General features: G+C 48.5%; 1 protein-coding gene across 5 annotated transcripts in view; it reads left to right on the top strand.

The window, feature by feature from the left end:
• PAMR1 (peptidase domain containing associated with muscle regeneration 1) overlaps positions 1 to 13124 on the top strand; it is a 151618-nt gene that overhangs the window by 71470 nt on the left and 67024 nt on the right. For 2 of the 5 annotated variants that reach the window (XM_082748955.1, XM_082748951.1), the window contains exon 1: positions 8945 to 9351. The exons of the other annotated variants lie outside the window; for them this stretch is intronic. In XM_082748955.1, the coding sequence (XP_082605081.1) occupies positions 9279 to 9351 (73 nt within the window). In that variant the 5' untranslated portion in view covers positions 8945 to 9278. Of the gene's footprint in view, positions 1 to 8944; positions 9352 to 13124 lie in introns of those variants that run through there. 5 annotated transcript variants of the gene reach the window in all.

Here is a 13124-nt window from a genome sequence, read left to right as displayed (position 1 = left end):
CACCACCTCTTCTTGTTGATCAGTCCTGGTACCAGTTGTGTGGGTCGGTTCTCTAAGAGGCAGAAAGCAAGCAGAGTTAGAAGTGTAAAACAAATGGTTGGTGGTAAGGCCTGTGAATGGGGGAGGGGGCTCAGAGTAGGCAGGGAGAGCCTTGGGCTACGCTGCAGGTCTGGCACTGAAAGGCAAGGGGAAACAAAGATTGAGTAGCATGCGACTGACCTGGTTGGGACCTGGATGAGAGCCTCAGCCTGGCACAGTGCTCAGGATCTTTTGGCCAGCCTGGTAGGGAGCATTAGGGCAAATACTGCCTACAGAGAAACCCTACACTGGGTAGAAATGGCTAGATCCCGTACCCTCTTGGGCCGAAGGCTGGCTGGGAAGACCATGGCTTCAATTCAGATGCCAGAATCAGGTCATTTTGGGGTAGGCTTCAGAGGGTCCGCTCATATCCCAAAATTAAGCAAGAATTAATATGTGTGTATTTTCCTAGGACCAGTAGCTTTTCCCTAAGTTCTCAAAGGATTTTTGATGCCCAGAAGCTGATGTGACTATTGTTAATCAAGCTTCACTTGATCACACCAATATCTCTCCTGGCCCCTTTCCTACGCCCCCTTTCTAAGTGTGGGTTGTGTCCTTGTGCACCAGCCACCCTGGCTTTCTTTGTGCTCCTCAAGCGTGCTAAGCTCATTCCCACTCAGAGCCTTTGCCTTGGCTGTTTCCCCCGCTTTCTTCAGATGCTCCCATGGCGCTTTACGTCGAGCTCAGTGGACAGGTCACCTTCTCAAGGAGGCTTGCACTCCACAAACTACACTTCCTTCCATAGTCACTCTGCCGCACTTCTCCATTTCATCTCTAGCATGGCACTCTGGCCCTCTGATTTTCCCTCTTTGTTGGTTATGTCTTTGCCCAGTGGTATGGAAACCCCATGAAAAGAGGAAGCATTCAGTCTTGCTCACCAAGTTATTCCTGTTTCCTAGAATGTGCTCAACACATAGGAGATACTCAACAGATTTTTCTAGATTGAAGAATAATTGTTTGTCTTCTCTACCCATCAGAAAATATTATCCTGGATTCCTCTCATACATCTCCCTATCACTCCTTCATAGCACCATAAGATAGAGATACCCTTATCAACAATTCAGACATACGAAAAACTTTCAGAAGATAACAGGTATCTGTGGATTCTCCTTAAAGATAAACCGATTTTAACATTGTGCTTTAATTTCTTCATATTTTTCCTTGGCTTCCTTTATTTTTTAGCTAAAATTGCGTACCCCATATTTTGTGACGCCCTTCGTTTTCAACTTTTTTTGAAGGTAGCGTATGTCACTACTCTTGTATGTTCTAACAGTTTAATGATAGGCATTTGCATTCCTAAACAATATATGCTATTTTTATGTGTTCTGAGATTTTACATAAGTGCTTGCCCGCCAGATGCATCGCCTGGTGATTCAGCCCTGGGTATTAAACATTGTTGTTGCGTCACAGAATTAAATAACACTGAAGCCACCACACTTGTGGGACTTATTGCTAGACAAGGTCATAAAATGTCCTATTGTTTAAGCTGTGTGCATTGGGTTTGTTGTTCTGTGCAGCTAAACACCTCTGTGATCATCTCATTCTGGGGACATGTTTCACTGGAGCTCACTCGCGCTGGCTAGCAGGTGTACCGGGATACAGATGGATTGCCCAATTCTGAAACCTCTTGTATTTGTAACTGACTGCTGTGTAACAAATTCAGCAGCGTAAGACTCCACGATTTATGATCTCCTCCGGTGTCTGAGGCTCATGAGTCTGGGAGCTGCCCAGCTTGGGGGGAGGGTGTTCTGGCAAGGAGGGCTGTCCTGAGGTTGCCGTCGGGTTGCCTGCTGGGGCTGCGGCCATTGGGAGGGCTGAACAGTCTGCTTCCAAGCTCATTCACACCACTGTTGCCTGAGAGTTTCGGTTCCTTCGCACGTGAGACTCTCTGGAGGGCTGCTCGCACAACACGACAGCTGGCTTCTCCCAGAGCAAGTGATTGGGGAGCAAGAACCAGGGGTGCTCCTCCAGCACACCCCCATATCCACGTGGTCATGAGCTGGAAGTCACCTCTGACAGCTCTCTCACCGTTATTCCCACATATATGAGAGTCACGGATCCTATCTGGTCGACTTCCACAGCGCCTCTCATGTCTGCCACTGGTGCAGGATGTAGGCAGAGAGAGCTGAGTCTGATGTGCAAATCTGACACAGTCACTGGTCCTCGAACTGGTTCCCATCACCCTGAGAATAAAGTTCATGGTTTTCAAGGCCAGCCTACATCTCTAGCCTCTGTATTATGGGCTCCTCTTCAGCCCTTGTCCTCTCCTCTTCCTACCCTCCATTTTTCTTTAGGTCTGAAGCTCCATGTCATGCCCTTAGGGAAACATTTCTGACCCTCTACCCCGCCAGTTACATGCTTCTAGAATGTTCCTTCCTCACACATGTTGCTCTTCATATTTGCTCAGTGTCCCATTGCTTTCTGGTCTATATATCCACAAGGTGAGGCCCCACACAAGTTTTTTTCAGAACTGTATTTCAAGGACCTGAAGTGAGGATGGATACGTAGCAGACATGCAGTAAATTGAACCGAGTAAGTGAGCAAATGATTTTTATCTGGTTAAGCATTTGTGCTTCCTTCTTGGCTTCCTTCGGTGGAAGAAGTCAAGTTGCTTTACATGCAAATTCTACTAATCCCAGTGAAAAATGTAGCAAGACTGAACCAGACACTCAATGCAAGGGACCCTCCTTCCTGGGTTTCTCTGGGTCCCTTGACAAAGACTGTCTCCTTAACCAAACTTGAGTCAGGCTTCTCTAAGCTCCCCCTCCTTGTTTTTCCCCACTAGACCCCATCTTGAGTCTTATCCTCAAGAGCAAGAATCCCAATTTAGTGAGAATCTCCCATCATCAGTATCTGATCAGCCTGGCCTGCTTTCAGCAAGAATCCTGTCAAATCGTTTTGTCAGAATCTTCCCCTTCCTCCTCAGTTTCCTTTTGGTAATTCTCCCTCAGCGGATCCCTACCCTGTTCCGTAGCTCTATTTCCAGACTTTTCCTTGTTGTTAACCCTGATCTCTCCCTACTTCAAGGCTCCATTGCACTGGTCTCTTGAGTAAAGTCTTCCTCGCTGTCTTTAAACAACTGTCATGATAAATTTTCCTTTAATGCTTGCCCCGGGTCCATTCAGGACAGGCCTCTCAACTTGTCTTCAAACAAGAGCACACGCTGTCCCTTGACCTCCAACGAACAGCATAAATGTACAAGGCAATCTATTTTTCAGACATGAATTTGTTTCAAATTAATTTAGGAGCATAACCTGACGAAACCTAAAGAAAATGGTAGCTGTTTAATTTCAGTTGAACATTTAAAGGAACGATTTTTTGAAGGCTCTTAAGATTTGGTGTCCATACATAGTTAAAATAGTCCACAGTGATCGAACTACCATTATGTATGCCAGCCTCTTTTAATCTTCTCACCAAAATGATAAGGTAGCTATTACCTCCTTTTTCACAGATGAGAGAAAACTACGGCTCTGAGGGGCCGGAGAACTTGCCCAAGTTCCCCTAGCCAATAGTAGTAGAGTCTTGATGCATACCGGGGTCTGGTGACTACACTGCCTTTTTTGTGTCACGGTACCCTGCCCTGTGGTCTTCCCTTGGAGTTATTCTACTTTTGTTCCCTTCTTCACTCAGAATGGCTCAACTTTACATAATTTTTGAGCCAGCCACTTGGACTGTGGTCAGAGTGCATTTTCTTTTTTTTTTTTTTAAGATTTATTTACTTATTTTTAGAGACAGAGAGTGCACATGGTGGGAGGGGCAGAGGGAGAGAATCTGGAAGCTGACTCCCCTCTGAGCGCAGAGCCAGATGCCTGGGACTTGATCCCAGGACCCCAGAGATCATGACCTGAGCCGAAACCAGGAGTCCACCTCTTAACCGACTAAGCCACTCCAGCGCCCCTGTGGTCAGAATTTGTGCCAGTTTTCTTTATAAAGCTTTGCCGTTCAGTTGCATAGGCAACAACTGTTTTTTTTTTTTTTTAATTGCTTTATAAACACACATATGGAAGTCAAGAAGAGGTTTCCCCAAGTGATTCAGGAGCACTTTGATTCTGAAGGAGGGAAGCTCCCCAGCTTTCTGCAAGGAGCATGAAGAATGACCTAGAGCAGGAAGAATGTGGCCAGAGAGAGAACTGCAGATGAACCGACCCCCTAGGGAGCCTGGCTCTCTCTGGGAAACAGTGGAGCTGGGCCAGACCTGGAGACAGAGCATCATTGCTCCTCATGTAGGTGAATAGCCGGGATTCATTAGCGCTGGAGACTTCCATGGTGGACAAGTTCTAGCAGGCTACGGGGGATGGGCCCTTCGTCTTTCCTGCAGACCTACTCCTCTCCGTTTCAGGTCCTGGTTGACTTGAAGTTTTGTGTTTTGCACAGCTGATGAAAACTAAACTTAATTACCCATTAGGCTGAGATGTTTCGATCAGGTTTGCCGACCCGTCTGCCCCAATGGCAGACTGGGGCGCTGTTGGCGCACACAAGACAGCCTTCCCTGCTGTTTTCCTCCTGTGTGCTCACAGGCGAGCAGCCTCCCGGGAGGGACAGAAGAAGGGACAGGTTTTGCTGGAGTGCCTCATCCTTTTGAGTGAAAATGAGTGGGTATTGTGACTTGTCGTGAAATGGGTGACTTCATCTACTACAGCCAGCTGTTGATTTCTGAGTGCTGATGGTAAGCAGGGAATTCTTAATTCCAGGTATCATCCCTTACTTCTCAGCACGGCACTTTGCCCTTTTCACCCACAGCTTTCTGGTGATTTATTTCTGCCAGAGGTGGGGGTCCAAGAGAAGGGCAGGAGGGGGAGCAAAGGGTAATAAAAATGGCCAACATTTACTGAGTACTTGGTGTGTTATAGGCACTGCTCTGAGTGCTTGACTCCAAGTCTCTGGGGGCAGGCTCCATTATTCTTCCCACTTAACAGATGAGGAAACTGAGGCCATCATGGGTGAGATTACCTGCCCAGGTGTACACGGTTAGTAAGTGCTCCAGCTCCATTCATCAGGAGCCTGTGTGGTCCAAAGCAAGTGCGTTTAAGGCAGAAATGGTGGGGGAACGTCAGGGGGAGGGCCAGTCCTTCAAATATCCACTGTGCAGTTTGTAGCCTAAACATAACCTCTGTGCATACAAAGCCACTTTCCCCAAATCCAATGAATATTTTGTCAACTTCTCAATGTCAACTTATGAACACCAGTGATTGAAAATAAGTTGGGAGTTCACAGATCCTTTTGAGACTTTGAAGAAGGCTATGGCTCCCTCTTACTCCAAAAACAATGCATGCAGGATTTTGTGTATAATTTGCGGAGGTTTAAAAACCCTCCAAAAACTCCCTCCCGAGAGACCCCATGCTATCCAGGTTAAGAACCTCTGATTTAGAACAATACTCAACTCTATCGATATGAGAAATTGAGTTGATTATAATGGGAAGAGTGGAGACTAAACTTGTGTAGGAAAATCGAAGTTTGTGTAGGGCCATTTGGCCTCGGGCAAACTCCCGACTTTCCTGTGTTGTAGTCATGACCTCCCTCTCCCTCTGTGAGCCTGGGTTTATTGTGAAGTTCAACAAGGTAATATTGGATCAGGGCTTTATGTTCCCCAGAGAAATATGTTCTGCTTCTTTTTGAGAATTCCTTTCGAGACTCTGTAGCCCTAGGAAATTCGTAAACCCAAATTAGACAGCAAATGAGCAGGGAACAATTATACTACTGTGGGCATTCCAGAAAGAGGAGTGAGGGGCTGTTTCCAGGTTCCTAAGCCTGGAGGAACAGAGACCTGGCGCTGGGGACTTCTTTACGTTTATCACCTAGAGTCCCAGCCTGGTGGGGTATAGTTGCTGTAGGAATGAGGCTGCTGGGTGATCTGTTTTGATAAGTGGCTGAGTATGTGTTGGGGGGAGGGTTGGGGTTGGGGGGTTGGAGATGAGGAAATGTGGTAATGTCAGCTGATGGGAGGAACCGACTCCTGATAGGCTCTAAGACCTCAGTATTTGGAAACTAAGTCACCACATCCCCAGGCCCATCACCAAAGGACTAGGGCTGTTTGGCCAGCAATAAAATGAACCTCCCCTCTTTTCACCTCTGACCTCCACCCCGCAGATATGTTGCCCTTTGGTATTTTCCTGCCTTTTAGAGGCTATTCTTTGTGCTAATTTTAATCAGTTTTCACCTGGATAGGGGAGTTGAGGGTGAGGAAGAAGGCCCGTGTCAGGCCATAGCGTCAGACTCAGGCCCATAGTACATATAATAATATTTATTGAGCATTTAGTATGAGTTAGGCAGTGTGCTGAGGGCCCTGTTAGGTACATAGTCTCCTTAAATTCTCCTGTCTCAAAGTTTGATGATTATTTCCATTTTACAGATGAGAAAACTGAGATTGAGAGCATTAGTTAGCTTGGTTTAGGTCACTGTATTGGGAAAAAACAAAACAAAAAACAAAAAACAGACCAAAAAACCACCCAAGCCCCTGTCCTTCTTTCTCCTGGCGTATCCCATACTATCCTATTTCTACCCCACTCACTTCGGACACTTCTGATATGTGTGATCCCCGCCCCCCCCCCCCCCCCCCCACACCAAGCAAGTCTTTAACGCCAGCTGGGTGTCCTACAGTTGTACTCAATTCTGACAGTTCCTGGAGAGGATGTCACATCACACAGGTCAAGGGCTCCGTCCTACAAGACTGTCCCACTTCAGACACCAACTTCAAGTACGAGGTCCTCAAGTTACCCACTTGGCTACAATGCAGAGGGTCCCGTGACATCCTCCCCCTTGGATTCAGTGACTTGCTTGAAGGGCTCACAGAGCTCAGGGAATCTCTTACACTTGCCAGTTCATTAAAGGAGGTGATGAAGGATACAAATAAAGAGCCAGATGAAGAGATACGTAGGGGAGGTCTGACAGTCCCACGCTTCTACCCCCATGGAGTTGGGCTACATCATCCCACTGATACATGGAAGGTGGAAGCTCTCCAAACCTTATACTATTGGGATTTTTAGGGAGGCTTCCTCACTGGAGACATTACTCACCATTAATTCCATTTTTAGCCTTGCTCCCTTCTCAAGAGAATGGGGGCGGGGGTAGGGCTAAAAATTCCAAGCTTCGAATGACTTGGACTTTCTATTGACCAGCCTCAACCAGGAGCCCACCTGGTGTCACCTCATTAGGACAAAGACACTAGTATCACCCGGGAAGTAGAAGGGTGTCAGGAGCTCAGTGCCAGGAACTGGAGGCAGAGACCAGCATATATCTTCTCTGATCTCACAGTCATAGAGTCAGAAAGTGGTGAATCGCAGCTTTGAATACCGGTCCTTGATGGCTGAGTTCTAGCTCACCGTCACTTCGCTGAGACGGTTGAGATTCAGGAATTTCTTTCTGAGAGGAGCACCTGTGCCAGGCCCCTGCCTATCCAGTCTGTCCTGAGCCCTGGCGGTTCTACCTTCCCTAAGTCTCTCCCACTGTTTTCCCCTTCCACTCCATTGCTTACTGCTCAGGCTGCTGTCAACGGTCTCAGGGGTGCTCTTGGTGCCAGTCTTGGCCTCCTCCATTCCCTGGTCTGCATGCCAACGTGACTTTTCTTCCTAGATCTTTGCTTTGGGCCCAGAACACGCTGCTCCTAGACTACCAGAGCCCCTCATTCCAAGACAGAGTAAAACCCAGTGTAACCACTTGTTTCCTCTTTTCCTGCCCTCTGCCACATCCAAACTGTACATATTATCTATCCTCTTGCGTTGGCTTTTGTTCTGATACTTACATTCTTCTCAAAGCTGTTTAAAATGCGTTTTAATGGTACACGCTGCCATGGATCCTTTGGGAACAAGAATACACATAAAATTGTAATATACACAGGTAAATACTCATCATTTCCCAGTGGCACTGGCCCAATTCAGTCCTTCCTCCTAGAAAGGCCTCCTCACACCCTTCCCTGGATTGAGATCCCCTCTCTCAGGCTCCAGGTAAAGCTTCCCCAGTGTAGGTAAATTTCCCACTGCCCCAGGCCTGAATATCATCCACTTCTCCCAACTTTTGTTCTTCATCGGACAGTACAAACTGGGACCAAGCATGGCCTGAAACCCTGGCACTTCCCTGAGTTAGACCTGGCTGTGAACTCTGCTCTGGCACTTCCTGCTGAGGGACCTTGAGCAAGTCACTTCATCTCTGAGTCTGTTTCAGTGTGGAAAATACCATCACTGAATGTGTGGTACCTGTGATTAAATGCCATAGTCACAGCATCCTAAGATGTGGTAGAGACTGGTGGCTAGGATGATAGAACTTAGATCTGGATTCAAACCCTGGCTCTACTACTTACTTACACGGAGACCGTGGATGAACTATTGAAAGCTCAGTGACTCCGTTTCCCTATCTGTAAAATGGAGATGATAGCGGTTTATTATGAGGACTAAATGAGTTGATGCATGTAAGATACCTAAATGCCTGGCACAGAGAAACTGATTTTAAAAAATTGGCTATTATCTTGTAAAGCAGCCTTTCTTGTTATTCAAGATTCCATTTGCTGTCCCTATGCCTAGATGGTCACAACAGAGGCAGTGGCTTATGTGTTCTTTTATGCCTAATACTCTGCTTGGCATATGCACAGGATCTATTTATGCTGCTGACCACACCATGATGGGCATCATGGGAAGATGCCTACAGATGCAAAGAGGAGGTTTTCCAAATTGTGCTCACCTGGATTAGATGCTTGAGGTGGAAGGAGTGGAGGGTTAGTTCCCTCCTCCTCCCCACTCCAGCCCCGCCCACCCAAGCGTGACCTTAAGAGCCTCAGAGTGCCATCCCAGGCAGGACTCCTCTGGGTGGGGGTGGGGCTGGGTTTCGGCCTCACCTGAGCTGCGCCACAAGCCCCGCCTACCTCTGCCCCCAGCCAAGGTGCAGTCCGCTCCCCTGTCCCAGAGGGCTGGCCTCCTCCCCGAGGCGTCCCTTCCAGCCGCAGCCCGGGGCCTCCCCGCGTGGCCACACCTCCCGGGCCCCGCAAGGGTTAAGGCGGCAGAGAGGAGAGGTTTTGGGCTGACGTCGCTCTGGCTGAAGGTGGTTCCCCTCCGATGAGGATGGGAGAGCCTGGCGAGCTGAAACCCGAGCTCCCGCTCAGCTGGGGCTTGGGGAGCTCCGTGTAAGAGCCGCCTGCCCCCGGCCTCCCGCGGTCCCTCCGGGTCTCCGGTCCCTCCGCAGCAGTCGCTCATCGGGGCACCGGCTCTGGAACGATGGAGCTGGGCTGCTGGACGCAGTTGGGGCTCACTTTTCTGCAGCTCCTTCTCATCTCATCCTTGCCTAGAGGTACCGTGCGTAGCGTTTAGGGCCCCCCTCCCAGGGGTATTTCTCTCCTGGGTCCGGTGGGGAGCATGCCTGGGGCGCCCCAAGGGATGGCGCTGGGCGGGGGGCGGGGGTGGGGGGACCTCCAGCTCTTCTTCTAGTCCAGTCTAATCTTGGGGGCTTGGCTGAGGGTGCTGGAGCCTCTGACCTCCCAGAGAATGTGACACCGTTCTATCATCCCAACTTGGGGGACAGAACTGCCTCAAGAAGGGGTACCGGCTCCAGCTTACTTTGCTGGTTTTCGTTTTATCTTCGGAAAGCGGAGACGGACCTCTGGGAATCTATCCTGTCTGACTCACCCACTCTGGCTGACAAAAGGGAGAAGTTTCCCCCTGGAAGGAGCCCCCCCAGAGGTGAAGCGGGGAGGAGAGAAACCAATCAAAAACAAGGCTGGCAGCAAGGGGGTCCCTCCTGGTAAAGGTTGCTTGGTGAAACGCTGCTTGTCACGCCCTTCAGGACAGAGCCCAGCACATATGCACTTCCTTCCCATAAGAATGAGAAAGAAGAAGAGAAAGCTGAGGTTAAAAGTGCAAGTCGTTTCTGGGGACACCCAGAGTTTGTTTAGAAAGAGCTCTGGCTTGTGTGTTTTTCACTATCATTTTCTGAGCCGCAAACCCCATGTCGGATGGGCTCCCTGGGCGAGTGAGGCTGAAATGCAACCAGGGCTTTTGGGGGCATCTTGGCTCAAGGAGGGAGGAGGCTGGTCTTGTCAAGGCTCGCTGGCAGGCAAGAAAGCAGGGACTTCTTAAGAGCATCTGTCCTTGTGGGGTTGCCTCGGGGCAAGGGGTCAGGAGGTGGGTAGGACCTCATCAGGGAAGGACAGGCTGACACGTGCAGGTGTGACAAAACAGAGCAGCTTTGGTAGGAGCAGGAAGCCTGTGAGTATTTGCTATTCGACTTCTGGCCGGTTACTCATCACCTGTGTTCTAGAGAGGGACGTGCTGTGTGGCTGCAAGTAGCTGGTGCGCGTCCCAGAATGAAACCGGGTCAAAGGGGGTGGCGAGGACCTAAAATCAGTAGACTGCTCTATGGATGGAGGCCTCGGCCATAGGCACAGCCCTTCATGATGAACTAAATTTAAGCCAAGATAAATGGGGGGGGTGTGCAAAACCCGACAAACCCATTTCGGTCAATACTTTCCGTGTACCTATAGCCCGCCGGCCCAAGGTGGAATCTTCTCCCTCACCAGCTGGAGGGGTTGCGTTTGAATTTTGCCTGCACGGTGTCTAGAGCAGCCCGCAGACAATAAATAATGAAGGAAGAAGGAGCCCACGAGGGTCTTGATAATCCGTAAGCCTAGATGCTCACCTCGGGGTAGGTTGAGGACTTTGCATTAGGGAAGTTCTTCCTGTTCCCATCTCTGCCTTCTGGAGTCAAGCCTCCCGGGCATGGTGGCCCAAGCCCAAGTCCAGGTGAGGCTGGTTCCTTCCCAGAGCACCAGAGCTCTGAGGACTAGTTTTCTCCTGGCTGCGACAACGCTTCCCTGCTACCCTCCCACCGCTTTTTTTTTTTTTTTTTTTTAGTTTAGTTTTGTTTTTTTTGTAACGTGGCAGGTGAGATGACTCAAATCCATACAAGTTAAAGAACAAAGCTCACCTGCCCAGGATCTGGAAAAAAGCCTTTACTCCTAACCCCAGAATCTCTTGTACCTTTTGCTATGGAAAAACTTCAGGAAGGGTGACTGGTTTCTTGGCAGTCAGGCTGCTGACCGAACTGAGGAACAACTTCCAGCAAATTCACGTGTCTATTTTTTTTTTTTTAAAGATTTTATTTATTTAGTTGACAGATCACAAGTAGGCAGAGAGAGAGGGGGAAGCAGGCTCCCTGATGAGCAGAGAGCCTGATGTGGGGCTCGATCCCAGGACCCTGAGATCATGACCTGAGCCCAAGGCTGAGGCTTAACCCACTGAGCCACCCAGGCGCCCCAACTTCACGTATCTAGTGAGGAGAGGTCGGTTGTTGTAAGTTCACCCTTGGAGGGGGAGACGGAGGAATAGAAGTGGAGAAGGAAAACAATTCCTCAAATAGTGAGTGAGTCCACTCCCGGCTGGAATGCCGAATCTGGCCGGCTCTAGAAAAAGCCCGAAAGCAGATTTTGTCTCCTTACTTTTCTTGAGAGGGTTCGCTGAGACGTAAACATCCGTAAACATCCGCTGGGATGGCATGGGAGGTTGTTGCTCACAGACACGGGACTCCTGGTGGAGGGTGAGAATGCAAACTCGAGGCCAAGTGATAACCCGGCATAAACAGCATGTGGGGGAGAAACCCGACTCCACTGACTTCACCAATAGCAGGAGCTCTGCCAGCAGGATCCTGCCAAAGAGGAAAAACTCATTTAAAATATGTGGCTCTGGGGAATGAAACCGTAATATGGATAATTTTGCAAGTGTTGCTTCCAACAGACATTAGCTTGCGGCGAAAGAACCTAAAGGCAACCAGGGAAGATAATTTGAAGCCCAGATATTCAGTGGGCAGGAGCAGCCCACTGAGAAAGGGGGTGTGGAAAGAAAGGGGGGGTGGAGGAGTGGAGTGGCAAGAAAAAGTTCGAGGTTGGTTGATAATGGCATGTGTTAGCAAATTCCAAGGAGAGAGTTATGAAAACTGGGCCATCTTGGCTAGGGTGGATTTTTGTGGGAACCATGAAGACCGTGTTCCCCTGATGTATACACTGAAAGCTCAGGCTTCTCTACCAGGAAAATAATTTGATGGTGGCATCGTGGATTTTTGGAGCCGGGAGTGACTTTGGAGATCATTTAATGGGAGTACCTTAATTTCAGAGGACTCTGAGCTGGAACATATCTGGCCCAGTCTGAGCCAAATGCTGTACGTAGACATTCATGAATTCTCAGACCACACGAATAAGGTAGAGCTGTTATTATCTTCATTTTAGAAATGGGGTTTAGAGTGGTTCTGTGACCTATTCAAGGATACACAGGCACGGTTTCTCAAAAAATTAAACATTTGACCTAGCAATTCTACTTCTGGGTATATACACCAAAGAACTGAAAGCAGGAACTCAAACAGGTATTTCGTACACCAGTGTCCTTTGCAGCATTATTCCCAATAGCCGAAAAGGGGAAACAACCCAAAAATGTCCATCAGCGGATGAACAAAATGTATATATGTATACAGAAATCTTAATCTGCCTTAAAAAAGAATAAAGTTCAGGCTACAGGGACGCCTGGGTGGCTCAGTGGGTTAAAGCCTCTGCCTTCTGCTCAGGTCATGATCCCAGGGTCCTGGGACTGAGCCAGGAGCCTGCTTCCTCCTCTCTCTCTCTGCCTGCCTCTCATCCTCCTTGTGATCTCTGTCTGTCAAATAGATAAATAAAATCTTTAAAAAAATGTAAAAACAAAAAGTTCAGGCTACAACAGGGATGAACTTTGAAGACACTCTGCTAAGTGAAAGAAGCCAGACACAAAGGACAAATAAATACCATATGATTTTATATAAGGTACTGAGAGCAGTCAGATTCATCAAGAAAGTAGACTGTGGCCAGCAGGGGTGGGGGGAGGCGGGCTGAGGGACTGAGTGCTTAGCGGGTGTAGAGTTGCACTATGAGGTGATGACAAAGTTCTGGAGATGAATATTGGTGTTGGTTACAAGGGCTACTGAATGGAAAGTGATTAAAATGATAAATTATACATACTTCTATTTTGCTGCAATAATGATTTAAAAAAAGAAAAGAAAAAAAAAAAGAATACACAGGCGGATGAGCCTGGGTAAGCCCAGACCGT

Source organism: Mustela nivalis, assembly GCF_964662115.1.
Source record: "Mustela nivalis genome assembly, chromosome: 9".
NCBI lineage: Eukaryota > Metazoa > Chordata > Mammalia > Carnivora > Mustelidae > Mustela > Mustela nivalis.
The sequence above is the reverse complement of the archived record's forward strand: the minus strand, read 5'-3'. Positions and strand labels throughout refer to the sequence as shown.